The sequence below is a fragment of the Myxine glutinosa genome, chromosome 13, assembly GCF_964187855.1.
Source record: "Myxine glutinosa chromosome 13, kmMyxGlut1.1, whole genome shotgun sequence".
NCBI lineage: Eukaryota > Metazoa > Chordata > Myxini > Myxiniformes > Myxinidae > Myxine > Myxine glutinosa.
Genome location: NC_136273.1, coordinates 91,252,602 through 91,275,490, shown reverse-complemented (window position 1 = coordinate 91,275,490; position 22,889 = coordinate 91,252,602). Strand labels below are relative to the sequence as shown.

General features: G+C 42.7%; 2 protein-coding genes across 3 annotated transcripts in view; both read right to left on the bottom strand.

Annotated features, from left to right (window-relative positions):
• Positions 1–8,618: 8,618 nt before the first annotated feature.
• LOC144888720 (uncharacterized) lies at positions 8,619–10,769 on the bottom strand. The gene is made up of 2 exons (XM_078767772.1): positions 9,767–10,769; positions 8,619–9,332 (listed from the first exon to the last, which is right to left on the bottom strand). Exons 1-2 carry the CDS (start codon positions 9,936–9,938, stop codon positions 8,986–8,988), a joined length of 519 nt encoding a protein of 172 aa, XP_078623898.1. The 5' UTR covers positions 9,939–10,769; the 3' UTR covers positions 8,619–8,985.
• An 11-nt stretch (positions 10,770–10,780) lies between these two features.
• The window catches only part of LOC137439119 (PHD finger protein 3), a 156,614-nt gene continuing 144,505 nt past the window's right edge, over positions 10,781–22,889 (bottom strand). For both annotated transcript variants that reach the window (XM_068134831.2, XM_068134832.2), the window contains 2 exons: positions 16,719–16,914; positions 10,781–13,053 (listed from right to left, as the gene is read on the bottom strand). In XM_068134831.2, the coding sequence (XP_067990932.2) occupies positions 11,642–13,053; positions 16,719–16,914 (1,608 nt within the window). In that variant the 3' untranslated portion in view covers positions 10,781–11,641. The remainder of the gene's footprint in view (positions 13,054–16,718; positions 16,915–22,889) is intronic.

The following is a 22,889-nucleotide window of genomic DNA, read 5'->3' as shown; positions in this document are numbered from 1 at the left end:
CCAGCTATGAACGTTCACTGTTCAGTCGGCAAAGCGCAAGTGAATCTTCAAACTCCGCGTTGCGCACACACATCCCCGACAGACGCCAGGCTGGTGAAAAAACTGACGCGTAGCAAAGACCTTTTGCGAAGAAACAAAGCGCGAGGGTCAAAATGGCCGACGGCTCGTACTTGAGTCGAAATGATCCGGCGAGGATTCATCAGAATCCCAACGCCAAACCTGACCACGCAGGTTTCTAAATTCCAGCGATAACACCTATCGCAGGAATTCCTTTCAAGGAACTCAAAGTTCACTCGCGACTTTCGTTCGACAATGCTCGCCACGGAACTTGAAGCGACCAGCTTCTTGTCCGACTTCACTCGCCCCGCCTTCTTTTCTCTCAATCCGCTTAGTCTTCCTCCGGTTCCGGTTTCATTTAAAACCTTAACTTTTTTACCTTTCGATAACAATAACCGCCATTTCCCGCAAACCACAAATTTTTTTATTTTTTTTTGTATACTGAATCGAGGCTCGTGAAAGAGCTAACATTTATTTCACAAACAAATCAACCAGACAAATAAAATATATAAAAGGAGCGGAAGAGGGAGCGGAAAACAAGATGGGGAGAGAAGGGGAAGCACACAAACACAACATTTGAGAGCAGGGAGAAGTGTGGGAGGGAGAGGGCTTGGGGGGAGGAGGCGTGGGAAGGGGGGGTGGGGGGGGGGGGGGGGAAGAGGTATAAAACACAAGGGGACCGAAATTAGCGGGGGTAGAAAAGATCAAGGTTTTGGATGGGGGAAGATAAGAGATGGTGGTGAACAGCTGTTTTAGAGACCTGGAGGGTGGAGTGGGATTGAAGAGCGTGAGGGAGTTTGTTCCAGAGGCGGAAGAAAAGAGGAATGAAGGAGTGAAGGTGAGCAGAAAGTCTTGATTTTGGCAGTTTAACCATAAGAGGGTTGCAGGCAGATCTTGTGCGACCTGTAGGAATATTTGGGGGACAGAGCCCAGAGAGAGCTGGGGGGGCAAGGCCAGAGAGGAGACGGTAGAAGACGGAAAGACCACCAACCTGCCTGCGGTGAGTGAGTGAAAGGCCCTTGGAGTTAGCTTCATCGCGGGAGATTCCAATGATTCTGAACGCTTTGGTTTCAACAGCGTGAAGACGAGCTAGGTGTGAGGCAGGAGCACCAGACCAGAGGGGAAAGCAGTATTCCATAGAGCTGCGGATGAAAGCCTTGTAAGTGGTGAGGAGCTCAGGTGTACCAAGGAAGGACTTCCAAGGAAGGTGTACCAAGGAATAATAATAATACATGGAACCAGAAATGTTTCAAGTGGATGAAAACCACAACAGCGGAAGTGATGAATCCGTAACAATATACATATATATATATATATATATATATATATATATATATATATATATATATATACATACATATATATATATATATATATATATATATATATATATATATATATATATATATATATACACACAAAGAATTAAGTTAAGCACCCCCCCCCCGTTTTTTTACAATCTCGCACATTACAAGTTTGTTGTCGTCAAAACAGTGTAATATACCCATGATATTGCTATATTTTCTGGAGAAGTGATATTATGGTCACATAAAAACATAACAATCATGCCGTTTTCAATATTTTATTCTGAATAATTTAAGGTGAAAATTTTTGGGAATTTTAGGCATATTTTCACCTCAATTTAAGTATGGAGCTATAGGTCCATCACGGACAGTGTGGATGACGTTTATGTTTTCTAACGTACAGTCATTGTTCTGAGAAGACCTCTAGCGATCTTTGCGTCAATAACGTGTGTAGGACCCACGTGATCGGATCACTGACTCAACCAATCACTTTTTTTCACTTTGATCACTCAATTTCATCAATGGATAATTGCTAATGTCATACCAATCATTATTTGATCTCACATACCTTAGAATATATGCCAATGTATACATATACACAAAGAATATATATTAGGGGGTGCTTACCTTAATTCGTTGTGTAGGGGTGCTTAACTTAATTCTTTGTGTATATATAAATATAAATATATATATATAAATATATATATATAAATATATATATATATATATATATATATATATATATATATATATAAAAATATACATCTATAAATATATATACGTACATATATAAAAAGTCACGTGAAAAAGTAAGCACACCCCCTGTAAAGTTTCGACTTTTTCAACATATTTCAACATACAGCTATTTGATCTTCATTTCAACAATATTGATAGACAAAGGTGATATAATATAACAAATATCATGAAACATTTACATTTTGTAGTCCATTGTATAATTTAAATAAACATAAATGCAAATTTCGAATGTGGAAAAAGTAAGTACACCCCATGAAATGTTTTTTAAATCTTTTTAACATATGTGGCCATATCAATATTTGATCTTCCTTTAAACAGTATCTATAGACAAAGGTGATCTAATTTAACAAAAAACAATGAAAAATTGAATAATTTATTCAACAAAAAATTGTTGCACAGCATGCACAGCTCGTTTCAAAAACCCAACACCTCGATGGGATTTAGATCCAGGCTTTGACTTGGCCATTCCAGAACCCTCCATTTCTTTCTTTTCAGCCATTCCTTGATGGATTTACTGGTATGTTTAGGGTCATTGTCATGTTGCAAGGTCCACCATCGGTTGAGCTTCAACTGTCCGACAGATGGCCTCACATTATCCTCAAGCACCCTCTGGTACAATGAAGAATTCATAGTGGATTCCATGATGGTGAGCTGCCCAGGCCCTGATGCAGCAAAGCTGCCCCAAACCATAATATTTCCACCACCATGCTTTACAGTTGGTATCAGGTTCTTGTGGTCAAATGCTGTCTTTGGTTTTCGCCAAACATGTCTTCTGGTACTGTGTTATTTAAATTATACAATGGACTACAAAATGTAAATGTTTCATATATTTGTTATATTACATCACCTTTATCTATCAATATTGTTGAAATGAGGATCAAATAGCTGTATGTTGAAATTTGTTGAAAAAGTCAAAACTTTACGTGGGGTGTACTTACTTTTTCACGTGACTGTATGTATGTATGTATGTATGTATGTATGTATGTTTATATATATATATATATATATATATATATATATAAATGTACATATACATACATATTTTCAAACATCCAAAAGATACATATATACAAACACTAACATCCTCCAAAGCCAGTCACGACTGGGCATCCTCCATCATGCGAAGACCTTTCTTGGCAAAGTCCTTCCTTAGCACACCTGAGCTCCTCACCGAATACAAAACTTTCATCCACAGCTCAATGGAATACTGCTCTCCCCTCTGGGTTGGTGCTCCTGCCTCACACCTAGCTCGGCTTCACGCTGTGGAAACCAAAGCATTCATAAAATCATTGGTATCTCCCACGATGAAGCCGATTCTGATTGCCTTTCACTCGCTCACCGCAGGCATGTTGTTGGTCTTTCTGCCTTCTACAGTCTCCTCTCTGGCCGAACTCCCTAGCTCTGTCTGAGCTCTGTCCCCCAAATATTTCTGCAGGATGTCAGCAAGCCTCTTCTGGTGAAACTTCGAAAATCAAGACTCACTGCTTACCTTCACTCTGGAACAAATTCACACATTCTCTTCAATCCCACTCCTCCCTCCAGGTCTTCAAAACAGCTGTCCGCCACCATATCTTATCTACCCCGTTAATACACTCCAAATCCAACTTTTTCAAATCGCGTTTTCTTTCATGGAAATTCTTGTCGTGTTCATTAGTCGAGGGCCTCAGTGATATTTTCGTGCAAATCAGTCTAAAAGCACCAAATTTGGCCCAGATGTAGCTCAGGGCATGCTCTAATGATTTAGCGAGAGCGCCCGAGCCAGTGACCCCTGGGGTCACCATGGCGGCCAAATCCAACATGGCCGCCACCCGATCAAGGTTTCGGCTATAACTTTTGATCCAGATGAGCTACAAATACAAACGTGGTGTCTATTTTATGTTTTTTGACCAATCGAAACACGTTGGAATGCTTATCTTTACGATTGGGTGTGTCTGAAGCCCTAATTTGCATATTTTCAAGATGGCGACTACCCAAAAATGAGTTTTACCATAACCTGACTTTTGGCAAACTTGGTGTATATTTAATGCTTTTTGAGCATTAGAACCCCGTTAAATCCAGCTGTTTACAGTAGTGCTTGTGTACAAGTCATGAAGATGGACAATGACAACGTATACAACTACTCTTTCCTGCCTCACGTAAGTCATCAGAACCACTTTTTTGAGAAGTCATATTTTCATAATAGTCATTAAAGACACAATGAAGACGGCATTGCTCTCCCTTTACTCATAATAATGCATTCGTATCATTTCAACGTATCATTTCAATTGATAGGAGACATCCTGAAAATAAGGGTAGACCCTCTCGTTTTACTTCTGACTACAACTACTATTTCATGTCTCACGTAAGTCATGTGTATTATTTTCATATATATTTAATACGAATGTCACTTCAATTCAATGTATTTTGATGTATTTGAGTCCATCGATAGTTAAAAAATATATCAACAGCTAACGTGAGCTAATCCAGCAAAATGAAACAAATATAACCAGGTATTTTCAGGTTTCTTCATCTCGATTTCACCAAGTAACTTTTCCCATCAGGTCTTGTGAGGAGCCGATCTTGCTGTAACTGGTTATTGGTGCCGACAGAACCGAAGGAGTGATTGCTTGAAAGGGGACCGTTGCAAGAAGCTCAGTGAACAATATGGCCTCTACCTCTGGTAGTACTAGTAGCAGCATCATCAATTGGGACTTATGCTGTATCTGCCAATTAGATGCTGGTGAATCCTTGCAAAAACCTAGAAATGAAGGACTCGTATCACGAGAAAGGGATCTCAAAGATTTCATTGCTATTGCCAATGTTCTCCCTTCTTGTGTTAATGTTACAATTGATCAGTTGAATGATGGTTCAGGTAATGTAGCAATGCTTAAATCACATAATGCTACGTATCACAAACTCTGTAGAAGTTACTGTAGTAGTTTTCGTGTCAAAAGGGCTCGAAAGCATGATGTTGGGTCCTCCTTAGTAGTGAGTCCTAAAAAGCTTCGATCATGTCAACCCAAAGCCTGTGGTATTCATTGTGTCATATGTGAGGGGGGGAATACGGATGACCTTCACAAGGCAGTAACAGATAATGTTGATTCCAATCTGAAATGATGGGCAGAATCCAGTAAAAAATTTCAGCTTCTTGGTAGATTCGTTTCACAAGCTTCCGATGTGCACGCAGCAGATATGTACTACCATGCCAAATGTTATCTCAAGTTGCGGTATGCAGCACAACAGCAAGCGTCTCGTGACACTGCAAGGGTGTCAGAAGGGGAACCGTCTCCCACTGAGTGGGGGACAACCTTTGACCCTCTAACTATTGTGCAAATTGTTGTGCTAGTTGAGGATTCAAATAACTCCTTCACAAACTCGTATTTGCGGCAACTCTATAGGAACCTTATGAAAGACCATGGGCATCTGTGTCTTGATTATGAACCCCACACAACAAGATTCAAGCAACATCTCCTCAGCTATCTGCCTGAACGGAGTGAACCCCAGAAAGGGAGGGACACATACATCGCAGGCAAGGAACAAGTGGCTGAGAGAGTAGCTAGAGCTCATGATTCCAACCAGATTGATCAGAATGAATGATCGTTTTAAGGCCATTTTCCCCGCTAGAGCGGGGGTTAGCCTTGCGGGTCCCATGACAATCATGGTTCCCTGTTTGAGGCAATGTTTTTATGGGCGGATGCCCTTCCTGGCGCCAACCCTTGGTCGCCTCTTACGATGCGCAGGGATACGGTGTACCTATTCTAAACCGGGGTACACACCGGGATCAGATCAATCTGATCAACCAGATTGATCAGGATGAGGCGATTTTGTTGATGAGGGCCGCCTTGGTTTTACACAAGTATTGCTTACAACCAGGCCACACATTTGACGGCTTCTTCCCGTTCAGCATGTCAAAAGGGCACTTCTGCAGGCCAACTTCTACTTGAATCAGGCATTCTCCGTCCAGAAAAATATCCCAGAGTTCAGTACGTGGGGCTGGTACTGGGACTCCATGACCAAGACTTGGGAACCTTACTGGACCCATCTTGCAGATGCCAGTAAAGCCTGCGCCATCCTCCTCCGCTGTGGCTGCAAAAAGTCATGTAGTGGGCGCTGCAAATGCTGTAAAGCTGGAGTCCGTTGCACCTCAATATGTGGATGCGAGGGTGCCTGTACCAACAATGAGGGTCGAGACGACGATATTTGAGTAATCTGGTTGTGTGATTAGGATAAAACAAAAATCCACTCGTCACCTCAACAGCTAATATCCAAAAACAGTCGCCCTGGTAAATCAAAAGGACTGAGAACATATACCTGAGAACTTAACTAACCCCCCCCCCCCCCACCCCCCCAATGGACATAATTACTACTCACTTGTACATATATTGATGCACGTACTGGATGTTAACTATCAATAGGAATGGGTTCTACTCTTCTATTTGTAGAATTGTTTCAATAAAAATGACATATGTAAGATACATAGGTTGATTGTTTTCACCAGTTTAATATTGACTCGTTCCAACAACTCTACACTCAATCTGGGTGAAAATGTACGTTAAATTTATTTTTCGGGATAGCGGCCATATTGTAATATGCAAATTAGAGTGCTCCAGATAGATTCAATCATATCAATCTGACTACTCCAATGTGTTTGTAATGCTCAAAAAGCATAAAATAGACAGCATGTTTGCCAAAAGTCACAAGTTATGGAAAAACTCATTTTCGGGTAGTCGCCATCTTGGAAATATGCAAATTAGGGGTTCAGACACCCAATCGTAAAGATAAGCATTCCAACGTGTTTCTAATGGTCAAAAAACATAAAATAGACACCACGTTTGTATTTGTAGCTCATCTGGATCAAAAGTTATAGCCGAAACCTTGATCGGGTGGCGGCCATATTGGATATGGCCGCCAAGGTGACTCCGGGGGTCGCCGGCTCGGGTGCTCTCGCTAAATCATTAGAGCATGCCCTGAGCTACATCTGGGCCAAATTTGGTGCTTTTGGACTGATTTGCACGAACTTAGCCTCATATCTCCCTTAGTCCCTCGACTACATCTTGTTTATCCCGTGTACCCCGCCCCAGCACTCTCTCTTCCACACATCTCCCGATGTCCCTGTTCTCTCCTGTTGTTGTGCTTCCCCCTCTCTCCCTCTTTTGTCTCCCACTTCCTTAATTACCTCCGCCACCAAAGGTGGATGGATGTTATGTTTTCACCACTGTCTGTTTGTGTCTGTCTCGAACAAGATATCTCAAAAAGTTGTGGACGAATTTGGACCAGACTTGGTGGACAGGTTTTGTATGTGACAAGGACTAATCGATTCGATTTTGGTGAAGATCTGAATTTGTATTCTTATATACGAGGGATATTTAATTTCCAAGTGATTCTTCACCATTGAGTGATCGGGATAAAACCGATACATAGCAGGGCATCTCAAAAAAGTTATGGACGGATTTGGACGAAACTTGGTGGATGGATTGGGTGTGTGACAAGGACGAAACGATTCGATTTTGGTGAAGATCTGAATATGGATTCGCATACGAGAGTTATTTCATTTTTATGTGATTCTTCACCATTTAGACACAGGGCCATAGGGTGGATATCTATTTTTTTTTTTGATTTCATGACCTGAACCTAGGGATTTGGCAAGATGGGTGTGGGATGAAGCCTTATGACCTCCAAAACATCTTGTTTTTTTTCACAAGCGATATCGTGGTACGTTACCGAGAACCGCTGCCCCAAAACACCAGTATACACCAATTGTATGTTACATTTGAAATACCCATTTACACAGTAAAAAAACAACACAAACTATATGATGTCATGTTCACATTGGTCTTGGCAGCAATCTATCTATAATTCCAGTAATCTCTGTGTGTTTGTTTGTACGTTTGTACGTTTGTACGTTTGTTTGTCTGTGACCGCTGTTTCTCGACAACTACCGGTCCGATATACTTGAAACTTGCCAGGTATATTGCTGGGGACCCGAGGATGTGCCTTTTCAAGGTTTTAAATTAATCGGACAAGTACTTACCGAGCTATGGCGATTTAGCCGTTCGCCGTTCGCTTTGGCTTTGCGAATGGACCAAACCATTCATGTAAATAGAGGGGGGGGGGGGGGGGGGGGGTGTTCTGTGGTCGTTCGCTTTGGCTTTGCGAATGGACCAAACCATTCATGTAAATAGAGGGGGGGGGGTTCTGTGGTCGTTCGCTTTGGCTTTGCGAATGGACCAAACCATTCATGTAAATAGAGGGGGGGGTTCTGTGGTCGTTGCGAATGGACCAAACCATTCATGTAAATAGAGGGAGGGGGGTTCTGTGGTCGTTACTGCCACGTGGTTTCAAAGTTTTTTTTTGTTGTTGTTGTTTGCACGCATGTTTTTTTGCACCCACGTACGGGCACGCCCTAGGATGTTTACACACACACACCCCTACACAAATTTTTTTTTTTTTTTTTTTTTGGCAAGGAACGGGCACCCACGTACGGGCACGTCCTAGCTTATATATAGTACGGGCATGCCCTAGTATTTATTAATTCAGACCCCCAAAAGTAGTAAAAATGTTGTTTTAACGACTTGGTAAAATAACATGCTGTTGATGCATTTATCAGAAAGTCATGTTTTTGGGCCTTAAAACCTGCATAATTTAAAATTTTTGTACAATATTTGTGATTGGTGTTGCTACTACGATCCATGGTGGTTTACCAATGCTATTTTGAAACTGTTAATAGGTCCAATAAGTGTGTAAGGGGTGATATTTTAACCCATCAAAGACAATTACGCGGCGTACAAGCGAACCAGTGCGCATTGACGTCATGATAAACTCGAGATGGGCTGAACTATAGCCACAATTTGTCTCTTCGGCTTGGTCATGTTGAAACTTGTCCAAAACATCATACAAATAGTGCAGTTATTTCATCCTCTTCAGCATCAGAGTCTTCCTCATCTTCAGATCTGGAGTCTTTATCATCATTCTTATCATCAAAGTCAACATGGCCAGTTATGTTTGAGCAGTCGTTCCTGCCGCACTTGCACAAATCTGTGCACGGAATGTTATTCTGTAGGCAAGTGCATGTAGTTTCGTTGCTGCATCGTGTCTTCTTGCAGCTTCCAGTGCAGTTAGCAAGCTCCATCACGCTGTCTGGTGCAGGTGGAAGTGTCATCCAGTCTATGGCAAGTTCCTCTTCCATCATCCATCCATAGCCATCAGGGATGGGCTGCAGGCTCCTCTTGTAAATTCCTGAAATATTGAAGTGATCAATAACATTAAGAATGGAGATATACATATTTCCAAAACAACATCAGAGGTATATCATTAACACTAATAACAGAACAATCATATTATTGGGAAATTCTGTGTAGAGAAACATGCGAAATCCAAAACATCCTGCTCTGACTAAGTGTGGAGCAAAAAAATCTCTGGATCATCTACATGTCATGTTATCTTAACCACTCAACTGTACAGATAGTTACTTCAATTACTCTTTCAAATAGACCTGTTAATTTTGAACATTTACAAAGCATTGTTCTGACATTCAATATTTTGTTTTCAATTCAATAAACTTTCCAAATAATCATCTTCATTAACACATGCTGCACCATATACTAGTACTCCTGTCCAAACATAAATTACAGGTGACGTTCAATATTCAAAGAAACAACCAATTAACTTACCAGCTTGGTAATTGGCTCTCTTGATGTGCTGTCTCAGGGCATCTTGGTTGGGAGGCATTGTGATCTCAGACGTTCTAGCAAGACGAAACATGTTGTACCTGGCCTCATTCACAGTAGTGATATTGTGCTGTCCATATAACTTGCAGACAAATGTCTCCAGTGCTTCCATCATGTCTGGATGTATGTCAAACCGGATGTATATCTCAAAAAGTTGTGCACGAGATGGTTAGGTGACAAGAACAAGCCGATTAGATTTTGGTTCGGGTCCGAATTCAGATTTGGCCTATCATTGGGATACAAAACAAACTGTTCAGCCTGGCGGAGGTATGCGCTTTACCGAGTGCCGTTCCAGTTGTATATTTTGCATTAGCTCTTACACGAGCCTCAACTTGGTATATATATATTAAAAAAAAAAATCAAAGAAAGCTGCTGAAAGCAACCAGAAAAAGCTACACAAGTTTAGCCTTCACTGTTTTAAACTCTGCCTGGGTTCCTCTACAGCTGCAAGCATTTACAAGTAGCACATACATGACAATCCCAATGTTTCACATGCCCCCCATCAGTCGCTGGACCAGTTTCATCACTTATTTGCGAGTCATCAGCGACAGAATAAACAGAAACGCGCACCGAGACCCACAAACATGTACCACATGCAAGACACTACACTGCCTCTCACGCATGCAATCTCGCCTTCATACCCTCGGATTCCCCACTTTCCACAAAGAACCAGAACCTTCCACATGTTCCTCCATTAACTGTATCTACATCCATTCGCTCTCATCGGGAACACTGCATTCCTGTCACCTCGAGCTCCCGACTGCAACATCACCAACACCTGCACTTCTGCCTTCTCCCTCTGCTCCCATCAAAGCCACTGTCTCTCCACCAAAATGACTCCCTACTTTCAAAAAGCCCTTTGTAAATAAAACTCAACTCTTCCATGAGACCTCCCCTCCCTTTATCGGAAATGGAAAAACAACAATGAATGTGAAAACTGTTTGTTGTAAAGCCAGCTCTTTAAATGAAGCTTTATTTTAGGAAGAATACAGCAATGAACTCAAAAAAATTAACAACAGTTTCAAGGTGGTTGGAACATGTACATGAGATGTTGAACGTTAACTTGCTGTATGTAGTTGCCGCAGAGCATTCACGCGTGAACTGTCTCCGTGTAACTTCATACGGCTAAATGAGGGGAAAAAAACAATATCACCAAAATGAATCACAAAAGGATGGAAACAAAAGAAAATACCGCATCAAATCACCAGCATCAGCAAACTTTTTGAAGAGATGGTTTTCTGTCACCGACGTCTGCATTTGATGGTTTTATGGAACAACTAAATTGCTTCAGAAGCGTTGTGGAAAAAAAAATTAACAACTGGTGCGACCCAAGAAAATAAATTTGGCTTGGGTCAAGAACACAAAAATGTAAAATAATAGCATTCATTGTACAGAAATACATACATATACAACAATTTCCAAAAATAATCTGGGAGCTGTTTCTTTCACCCAGTTTGCAAACTGCAAAGTTCAGAAAGAGGACATCAAACTGTCTAGTGGAATGCGGCTCTGAAATTTAACTGGTCACAGGAATACCGCAACCACAAGCACGAATCACACTCTCAAAGAGCGCACTTACCGCAAATGGCAGTGTCAAATATTGAGTGCGGCTCGTTGCAGAAAAGGAGGGTACCTTCATCTAAAAAGAGTCTGCATCATTGAGTACTTCCAGAACAATGTTTTAGAGGTGGAACCAATCAGCCATGGGAAATACACTGGTTAAGATGTTGATACAAAAGAACACCTTTGGTTAAAAAAAAAAAAAGGTAGGTTATCAAGCTTCACTACCTTGGCACAGAAATGCAGGGCCAATGCATTTTAGTACCGTGACCTTTCATCCTCCCACCTCCTGTCCGAGCTTCTGTGTCCAGTCCCATCCCGTCTGTGGACCCAATGCCTCTCCACATCCCTGTCCCTGTGATCACGGTGACCCTGTCTCCATTCATAATGCTGTGGTCTCCAATCACGTTCACAGTTCCCATCCCTTCTCCATCCCCTCGACTGGTCTGCCTGCCAATGGTGGTCACCCTGCCCGGACCTAGACCTCTCTGGCTCTCGCTGTCTGTAGCGCTCACGATCCCGCACCCACTCATGATCCCTCATTCTTTCGTGCGACCGCTCCCATTCTTGGCCCTGTTCCCTTTCATGCCAGGGTGCATAGCTGCGAGTTGACTTGTCGTGCCGTGTTGTGTCCGGTCCAGAAGAGGCCATACCAGGGGCATACATGGGTACACTGATCGGAGGTGAGGGTGCAGGATGTACAAACGCCACCGGCTTCATTGTGGGAGAGTTCAGCGGAAGTGAACTTGAGACAGGTGGAGGAAAAACAGGTGGAGGAAAAGCAGGTGGAGGAAAAACAGGTGGAGGAAAAACAGGTGGATAACCATCATATTGTTGTATTGTCGATGGATCCAGGGTCTCAACAATAGAGGGTGGTGCAGTTGCCATGCTGGAGCCAGTCTGTCGTGGGTCACGGTTGTAGTAGATGTGAGATTGAGAATCTTGGACTGCATTTGGAGAGGCATCTTGAGACACCCAAGAATGCTGCAGGTCTGCCTCTTGTTCTTCAAGCTGTTTGCGTTGTTCCTCAATCTGTCGATTAAGGCATTCCAGCAGCTGCTGTTGGTCCTGCAAGGAGCTGCCACTTGAAAGCTCATCCCCTTGTGCACCCGATTGCCCACCGGCTCCTAATGACTGTGGTGACGGGTACTGGGGCCCTCCAGTGGCAGCCGCAATCGTCTTAAACATAGTCTCATCCTCTGGATCATACGCTTCGTCTCCATCATCTTGTTTTGGCTGCGGAGCAACCACCATCTCCTCATTATCCTCATTTTCATCAACCAAATCCATGTCTTCTCCTTCATCAATCTCTTCCTCAATGGTTGAAAACTGTTGCACAATGGGGTCTACTGAGCTATTCTTGTGCACAAGCCATGGCAGTGACCCAAGCAGCCCATCATCAGACTTTGAGTATAGAGAAACGGCAGGAAGAGCCGGCTCCGCCACTTCATCATCTTCTTCCACCGTCTGTCTGTGCGCAGTCCTTGAACGATGTACCTCTTCGCTTTCTTCATCTACATTTAATGTTCGTCTTCGATAACCTTCACCAGATGATCCTCCTCGCTCCTTCTCATACAGCGAAGGCATTTCATGAATGACATCACCACGCCGGCGCCCTCGCTGCCTCACCACCAAGCCTATGATGACATCGGTGCGAGAACCCTCCAGCCCTGCAAAGTAGGAGACAAGATAAAATAATATTTTAAGAATATGTATTTGTTCATCTTACTATAAATTCACCAAATGTCCGTCCGTCCGTTCGACGGTACAGTAAAAACTGCTGAACCGATCGCAAAGATATTTTGGGTGGGTAATCCTGGGACGCCTGGGAGTAAAATAGGCTATTTAGTTTTCCCAATTTCAGCTTTGGTCTCCAGCATTCTCAGGTTTGGACTCCCGCATAACATTCGTGTTCGCATAACGTTCATTGTGACGATGTTCTCATTGTGACGATGTATGTTTTCACGGTCGTGTTTGACGTGACGGTGTGAACGTAATTTCGTAATGTTTTTCGTTTCATAATCCTTTAATGACCGTTTAATGTTTAATGAACGTTTAATGCCCTTCGATGTCCGGGGCCGCACACGCGCTACACTGGACGGGCCAGCATATACCTTGCCCTTCGCCGTCAGGCTCGGGTAAACCGCTGAGCCCCATCCGTGATGGGAACTGGGGCTTGAGACAGTGTCCTTCATTAAAAGTATAATAAATGCTGTCTCCATCGATCTTGCCAAGGCCGTAACAGCCGTAACGTTTAATTTCTACATGAGAGAATTCCACATCGCTATTTGGGCGGTGAATATGCTAACAGATCGCTGTCTCCATCGATCTTGCCAAGGCCGTAACAGCTATCGGCTCAAAATCCTTTTAACTGTTGATTTGGTACAGTTACACGTATCGGGAATTGGTACACGTATCGGGAGTACATACGCATAGCGATTGTGAAAACTATTATCGATCACGATTCACGATCATCATGATCATGATCATAGTGTATCGATCACGATTTGAAACACGATGGAATAATATTTACCGATATGAACAGTGATGTGGCTTTTATTGAAATTCTAAAGATACTGTTTAGATTTTGATGATTTGCGTGTGATATAAGAAATTCTAAAGATAAGCGTCTTTGGGCTTCTTGAAAAGCGCTATATAAAATAAATGTATTATTATTATTATTATTATTATTATTACTATTATTATTATTATTATTATATGATTCAACGGATGTTTATATGAATGGTTTAAAAAAAAAAAAACCTTCAATTTATGATATTTTGCCTTTTCATTTGGGCTTCCCAATTGGAGCCCCACCCATAGGGTGGGTACCGTTGCTAGTTGCATACAATACACTGAAATGTCAACAGTCAGAGATTAAGACCTTGTAAACCATGTGTGGCCATTTCACAAAAATTTGTGGCCAACTCGTACAATCATCGAAAGTGCGTTTTATTTCGCTGGATTTCAAGGTTTGAGTGCATTGTACATACACCTTTCAATGAAACTTTTTATGTTGCTAAAGGCATAGTAAATTTGAGAAAAATGTATGATTTAGTGTGCTTTTTAGTATTATATATTTTTACATTTAAATATTTTACATCTTCGACGAATCAACCGATATCAACACTGCACAGCTTCTGTTCTGGATTCAGTACGTGTCAAGTGACCTCACAATACGCAAAGAAATGCTGGCCATTTTTGCTCTCAGAGGACAAACTTGTGGGATTGAATTGCTCAAACACTTCCCTGGAGGTAGGGAAAAGATTTGGCCTGGATTTTACCAAAGTGGTTTCAGTCACAACAGATGGGGTGCCAGCAATGATTGCTGCGCTTCTGTACCAATACTTGAACGGTCTTCGCAGCATTGTTTCCAGTACCCTGCTGTCCTTCCACTGCCTATTTCAACAGGAAAGTGTGCACATAAATGGCGGGGAATGGCACGTTGCTCGACTTGATGAACAAAGGAATTAAAATAGTGAATCACCTGCGAGCAACAGCACTCTTGTTAATTGGCTGTTCGTAGAATCACTCATGGAATTGGATGACTACGATTTTGATGACGTCGTTTACCAAGCGAATGTTCAATGGCCGAGTCGTCAAAAGGTTCTGGAACGGTTCACTGTCTTGTATCCACATAGTCACGAGTTTCTGGGGGAAATAGGGCAGGCTGAAAAGTTTTCAGGTATTGAGAGTGAAGGATGGCAATGCGATTTGCGGTTTTTGACTGACGTAATGGCTCACTTGAATGAGCTGAACAAGAAACTGCAGGAGTTCGAGACCGACATGCTGTTTCTACAGAGTGAGCAGTTACATCTGCAAATTCGCAATGAATCTCTGGCTGAAATGTGGCAAAACCTTTTTGAAGATGAACAGTATCTTTCCCTGAAAGCTGTCATTGCCAAATTGTTCTCGATGCTCGGGTCTACGTGGCTGTGCGAGTCAAATATTTATTCTGCGACACAGATAACATCGAAGAACTGATCTCGCCTCGTTGATATGATTCTGGAAGCAGAACTGAGATGTGTGTTGTGTTCGAATTTTGATCCACAGTTTCTTGAATTGGTGAGAGAAAATATGCGTTGTGCCTTTTGTGCCTTTTTCATTCACTCGGCATGCAACTTCATTCTATATTAATTACAACCTATGTCAAACTATGTCCACCTTTTTGGGGTTCACCCCTATGAGCCAAGCAAAAACTATGGCACTTAGGTGGAATTTGTTTAGAAAGCCATTAATTCGACATATTGGCTGATGTATATTCCAGGTTTCAGCTAGTTTCAATTGATAGCCTTTGAGATATGAGCGCCAACACATTTCGGGCGAATGGATGGACAGACACCAACGTTGATTTGAGGGTTTTCTTATTAAAACTAAAAAATGCAGAAACGAACGTTGTTGAAATTTGGAACATATTACCTCGATGTACAAAGCATTTACTTCTGAAATTGGCAGCCGATTTCATCCGGTAGAAGCCGAGAAACGAATTTTCAGTCCCTGTGTTAAAGTTGCATACAGAGAAACAATCCCATATAAAAGCTTTGTGCTTCTCTTATTGTTCCAAAGAGTGTTTCTTTTTTTTAGCCTGAAGTTACCTTTCCTTGTTTCTAACATTCCACAAAGGTAGGAAATTAGTGTTAACAGTGCTTGTTTCAACTGGTTTCCTTCTCATTTTGGTAACATGGAGAAAGCATGCAGGTTTTTCTTTTTTCCTTTCGGTCACACAGTCACACATGACATAATCACACAGTCACACAGCGTAGCCTGCCTTTGAATCTCAAACCAGCTACAAACTGTCACCCAGGTGTCTTGCAGCCAGGGTGAGGCGTCAATGTGTGTGCCGTCCCTCGGATAGATGTTAAACTGGGTATCCCATCTGCCTGCATTATTTGGTGGATGTTAAAGATCCCATGGTGTCCTTCGTGAAGAGCATAGCAGGCGAGTTAATGCCAGCACCTTGACCATATTACAAATTCCTGCCCGAACCTACAGAGGACGTTGTATTAGTGGCACAGCCATGCCCATGCCCCTCAACCAATAATGCTATTTGTAGCCACGTGCTGTGGCCACAACCACGTGCCAAAAAATTGGAAATAAGGAATCACAATAATACCACACCCCCCCCCCCCCTAGTCTCCAAGACTTTCAGCCTGTTTTCTTCACTCACATCAACTCCATCATTTGCTGTGGTAATAAATCAATAGCCTTTCAAAGCGAGAAAGCTTACCGGTCATAAAGAAACGGTGGAGTGCCGATGAAATTAAGGACAATAAAAAGAAAACAATAACGGAAGGATTAAGAGCAGGTAGCACTGTGCCTGTCCGAACACCCTCACCAGGACCATTGAATGGGAGCAGATGACGTGGGATATCGTCCTCAGAGCTCAGTGGGATCAGATACGTGTCTTTGATGTAATGCGGATTGTTAGCCACCACACCAAAGCGGTTCCTGCTGTTAAAGTACGAGTACAGAGAAACGTAACCAACTTTCTCCTCCTCAGTTGCAGGATGGAAGCGAATCACGCAAATCTCCTGGGGACGAGAGAGTAAAGTGCATGGCTTTGATGGAGTTACACATCCCGACGAAAATAATATTGTTAACCAATCGAATGACAGGCTTGCAGCGTAAAGTAAACGACATTTCTGTCTTCTCTAATCAGCTTGTTCTCGTCACCCAACCAACTCATCCATGTAGTTTCATCCGAATCCGTCCACAACTTTTTGAAATATCCTGCTTAATATTGTTTTTGACCCCCATCTCTCAATGGTGAAAAATCACTTTAAAAGTATAGTATCCGGATCTTCACCAAAATCTTATCAACGCATCTCTGTCATACACCCAACTTGTCCACCAAGTTTCGTCTGAATCCGTCCACAACGTTTATATTTTTTAGATATCCTGCTCACAAATTCACAAACAAACAAAAAAACAAACAGGGGAGAAAACATAACATCCGCCCACCTTTGGTGGTGATGGTAATAAAAGGTTCAACTAAAGGCATGTTATGAGGATGGTCTATTAGACGAGTACAAACAGTGCATTCAGAAAGTATTCAGACCCCTTCACTTTTTTCACATTTTGTTATGTTGCAGCCTTATGCTGAAATCGTTTAAATTCATTTTTTCCCTCATCAATCTACACTCAATACCCCATAATGACAAAGAGAAAACAGGATTTTAGAAAGTTTTGCAAATTTATTAAGGAAAAAACTGAAATATCACATTTACATAAGTATTCATACCTTTTGCTATGACACTTCAAATTTAGCTCACGTGCCTCCCATTTCTCTTGATCATCTTTGAGATGTTTCTACACCTTGATTGGAGTCCACCTGTGGTAAATTCAATTGATTTGACATGATTTGGAAAGGCACACACCTGTCTATATAAGGTCTCACAGCTGACAATGCATATCAGAGCAAAAACCAAGCCATGAGGTCAGAAGAACTGCCTGCAGAGCTCAGAGACAGGATTGTGTCGAGGCACAGATCTGGGGAAGCCTACAAAAAAAATCTCTGCTGCATTGTAGGTTCCCAAGAGCACAGTGGCCTCCATAATTCTTAAATGGAAGAAGGTTGGAACAACCAGGACTCTTCCTAGAGCTGGCCGCCCGGCCAAACTGAGCAATCGAGGGAGAAGGGCCTTGGCAATAGAGGTGACCGAGAACCCGATGGTCACTCTGGCTGAGCTCCAGAGATCCTGTGTGGAGAAGGGAGAAACTTCCAGAAGGACAACCATCACTGCACCACCCCACCGATCTGGGCTTCATGGCAGAGTGGCCAGGCGGAAGCCTCTCCTCAGTGAAAGACACATGAAAGCCTGCTTGGAGTTAGCAAAAAAAGCACCTAAAGGACTCTCAGACTGTGAGAAATAAGATTCTGTGGTCTGATGAAACAAAGATTGAACTGTTTGGCTTCCGTCTGGCCACTCTGCCATAAAGCAAAGATCGGTGAAGTGTTGCAGTGATGGTTGTCCTTCTGGAAGTTTCTCCCATCTCCACACAGGATCTCTGGAGCTCAGCCAGAGTGACCATCGGGTTCTCGGTCACCTCTATTACCAAGGCCCTTCTCCCCCGATTGCTCAGTTAGGCCTAGCGGCCAGCTCTAAGAAGAGTCCTGGTTGTTCCAAACTTCTTCCATTTAAGAATTATGGAGGCCACTGTGCTCTTGGGAACCTTCAATTAGTCTGGGATCTGAGGCCTGGAAATGTGTAAAAAAGTGATTTTGAAGTGACACCCCTGCTATAAAATGTTTGACCCCTAGATCATGTCTGTGGGGGTGTTAGCCACCGGAAAAGTGACTTTAGCAAGGTAGTTTGGATTGCGCGAATTCTGTAAGGACGTTTTTTAACTTGGGGTGTCAACTGTAAAAAAGCAAGAAATTTAGGGGTAGGGGAAATTCAATTGACCATATATCCCATAATACAGGGGTGAGTGCAACAAATTACCACTCATTCTTTTTGTTATAAAGTTGGCTTTTATATGAAACATGATTCAACGTGATTGGACCATCCATGAGGTCAGCAGAGGTCAAAAGGTCACGGAAAGTGGGTTAAGCTGAAAATTTAGCTCCTTTATCAAATAATTCACATATGTATATGTCACAATATGTTCTTTGCATCCCTCTACTGTTTCTGGCCTATATTGATCGTAATAGTGATGGTTTACTGTGGTGGCTGATGCTTTTCATCTTTTGAGTGGTGCTAGTGATTATTATGCTACATTTGTTTCAGCAACTTGCTTCACTCTTGCTGATCTTTATGATTACCATCGATCTTCAGCCTCCCTAGCTGGAGCAAGCTTCCTTCTTGTCAATTATTATTTACATAACAAACATACAAACATACAAACAGAGAAAACAAAGTTTGGTTATGGACCATTGCTTCCACAAAACCCAACCAACGCAGATGTAGTCCAGACCTCATTGGACTACTTTGTCTCCTTGAGTCTTAAGATGGGTCAGGCTAAGACGGTGGTGACTTGTGACCAGGCGATATATGACATAGTAGAGGGGTTGTTTAGGAAGGAATCGGAAAAGTACAAAGATGTTATTGTTCGACTTGGAGGATTCCATATTGCCCAGAACTTCTTGGGATCTATTGGATTTTTCATAATGGAGAGTGGCATAGAGGACATTCTGGTTTCTAGTGATATCTGTGGTCGAGGTACAGCCAATAGTCATGGCAGGAAAAGATTATTATAAGATGGTCCGTTATCATTCATGGTTGAGTGAGGCATTGTTCATGCTGAAGTCGGAGGCATTTGAGAAATGGCTGTTGTTCGAGAAGACTGAGGAGACACTTTCTTTGCTTTCGTCTCTGCTTGAAAGTCTTAGAAATGCCTTTGACAGGAAAGAGAAGGACGAATTTGCTGCACTCATGAAGGAAGTCATGAAATGCCTAGTCACTGGAGTCACTCTGGGGAGATTTTGAGAAGGGATTAGGAGTGACAGCCCATCTTTCGAGCATGTACATAGACATGGTGCTTATTCTAAGGCGTTACATCCATGCTGAGAGAGCTGGGCTGTGGCAACAACACTTACAAGAGGTACAGAATATGCTACCCTATACCATTGCTTCCGGCCATAGTAAGTACATGTCCTGCCTTCCGATCTATCTCAGTGAGATGCAAAAGCTTCCAGAAACAGCACAAGAAGTGCACGAGGAGTTTGCAGCTGGCAAATTCACAGTTCACCAGACTGCAGGAGACTTTAATGGTGTGTGGACAGACCTTGCCCTTGAACAGACCTACAATAGGGAAGGCAAAACAAGCCTCCTTAAGGGTATAACACAGTCTGAATCAGCACGAGAAAAGTACATCAAGGCTCTACCGTTCATGACCTCTGTCTCTGAAAGTGCAAAACAGATGGCACACATGGCCTCGCCGCAATCTGACCACCACGAGAAGCTGAGGAAAGACGACATGGAAGCCGTGTTGCAGATCAAACGGACCGTGGAAGAGAAGATGCAAAACCCATTCGATCCTTCACTTGCAACAGATAAACTAATGAACATATCCACAGGTCAGATTCTTGCAGCAACTACCCTGGTAGATGCCAACCGTCTAGGCTTGGAGGCAATGGATGCTGCCACGACAACGAATGCAGACAAGATTGTCCAACCGAAGATAGAAACATTCGCCACGCATCTGAAGAAAAGTAAGAAAAAGATGGACACTGTGAAAGAAGTCATCAGAGAGGAGAGTGCAGTGACAAGGGCACTTTGTTTCGCACAGGAACTGAGTGATGAGGCACGGACTGAGGCATTTAGTTATGAATGGCTTGAGTACCCTCCCTCGTTGTTTGAGCCAGAGAAGAATGGATTTTCCATGCGCAAAGGTTGCAAATCCAACTATCTATCCACTCTACAGTCAGAGGTTGCCGAGTCATGGGAACCGTTAAAAGAGTTGCCTCCTTCTGCATCTGATGCAGTTTATGTAGTCGATGCAATGGCATTCATCCAGCGGTTCAACACACTTGGTTCGAGTACATTTGACCAACTTCAGGAAAGGTACAGGAACAAACTCTTGAACATGAAACCCAGACATTGCACTGAAGTGCATTTCGTGGGCGATCATTCGTGGGCGATCAATATGATTTTGGGTTGAAGAGTCTAAAAGGGGATGAACGCCAGAGACGGGAGTCAAATACCAACTTGCCAGAGTTTGTTCCAGCGGACATCATGAAAATCCCTGATTGGAACACATTCCTGTCAAACCCTTGTAACAAGACTAATCTGCTGTCGTATCTTGCTTCACGTTGGTCCCAGGAGTCATCCTGGCCTGATGGCTTCTGCCTGGTCCTTGGGGTCAACGCCCAGGCAACTCGTGTGACGCAGACGGAACATACCAATGTTGATGAGCTGTACTGCCCTAACCACGAGGAGGTGGACACCAGAATCTTTGCTCACATTGCTAGCTGTGACAACAGCGTAGTTGTCATTCAGGCTACAGATACAGATATCATCGTCTTGTCAATGTATCATTTCCCTCTGTTGACAAACGTTGTTGAGTTATGGGTGGAAAAGGATGATCTGTTCCTCCCCATCCATGACTTGGTGAATGAGTTGGCCAAAGCAGTTGGAAAGGATGTATTGGCACTCACAGACACACTGCTCATCTCCTACATTCTGTCAGGTTGTGATTCGGTGAGCTATCCTTTCAAACGGGGTAAGAAGAGAGCAGTGAAAGTCGCACTCCAGCATGTTGACAAACAGCCAGCGTTGTCCAATTTCATCCGACATGAATCCGGACCTTCTGCACATGATCAGGTGATAACTGAAGCACGAAGCTTCTTTTGTGATCTCTACGGCAAGCCAGGGTATTCATCCCTGGATAAGCTCCGCGCCCACTTGTTTGCATCTAGCAAACTAGATCTGCGCTCCCTTCCTCCAACAGAAGATGCTTTTCACTTCCACGTTCTCAGGAGCCTTTGTCAGATCAGCTTATACAAGCAAGCTTCACTCAGCAATCCAGTGCTTCTTCCACCTGAAGAGTATGGCAGGAGTGTGGATGGTGACAGGTTAATTCCTGTCATGAAGAGTAAGCCATCAAAGCCTTCTGCTGCGAAGTTGAAGTACTGAAAATATGAGAAGAAACCGAACTGCCTGAAGAATTGCCCTTGTGCGAAAGCTGGAGTACCATGCATCATTGCATGTGCCTGCAATGGCGACAGAGAAAAATGTGGATGGCTTCTGACTGATGACGGTGATGATGATGAGTAAATAGAGGTAATGACACTTTTCCAGACAGTATGTGGTATGACTTGTCGTTTTAAAACATGTTGAAGAGTACCGTGCAAATAGATAGTGTGAATGCCCGATTTTGGTGATTTTTTAAAGTTATGCAAATCTAAAGTGACATACATGCCAGTAAGTTAAGTTCAGTCGGGGCATTTCTTTCCCAAAAACATCAGAGGGGTACAACCAACATATTTTGGGTGTAAAAGTTTGGCTATATTGAGCTTGAAGTAGGAAAAATGTGATTTTATTTACTAAAGGAGCTAAACTTTTAGCTTAACCCACTTTCCGTGACCTTTTGACCTCTGCTGACCTCATGGATGGTCCAATCACGTTGAATCATGTTTCATATAAAAGCCAACTTTATAACAAAAAGAATGAGTGGTAATTTGTTGCACTCACCCCTGTATTATGGGATATATGGTCAATTGAATTTCCCCTACCCCTAAATTTCTTGCTTTTTTACAGTTGACGCCCCAAGTTAAAAAATGTCCCTACAGAATTCGCGCAATCCAAACTACCTTGCTAAGGTCACTTTTCTGGTGGCTAACACCCCCACAGACATGATCTTGGGGTCAAACATTTTATAGCAGGGGTGTCACTTCAAAATCTAATTTTGAGGTCTCGGATCCCAGACTAAATGCAGCAGAAATTTTTTTGTAGGCTTCTCCAGATCTGTGCCTCGACACAATCCTGTCTCTGAGCTCTGCAGGCAGTTCCTTCGACCTCATGGCTTGGTTTTTGCTCTGATATGCATTGTCAGCTGTGAGACC

Coding starts and splice junctions, on each gene's coding strand:
- LOC144888720 (XM_078767772.1), bottom strand. CDS start 9,938: ATGATGGAAGCACTGGAGACATTTGTCTGCAAGTTATATGGACAGCAC. Junction 9,333..9,766: donor GAGAGCCAATTACCAAGCTG/GTAAGTTAATTG, acceptor TCAATATTTCAG/GAATTTACAAGAGGAGCCTG.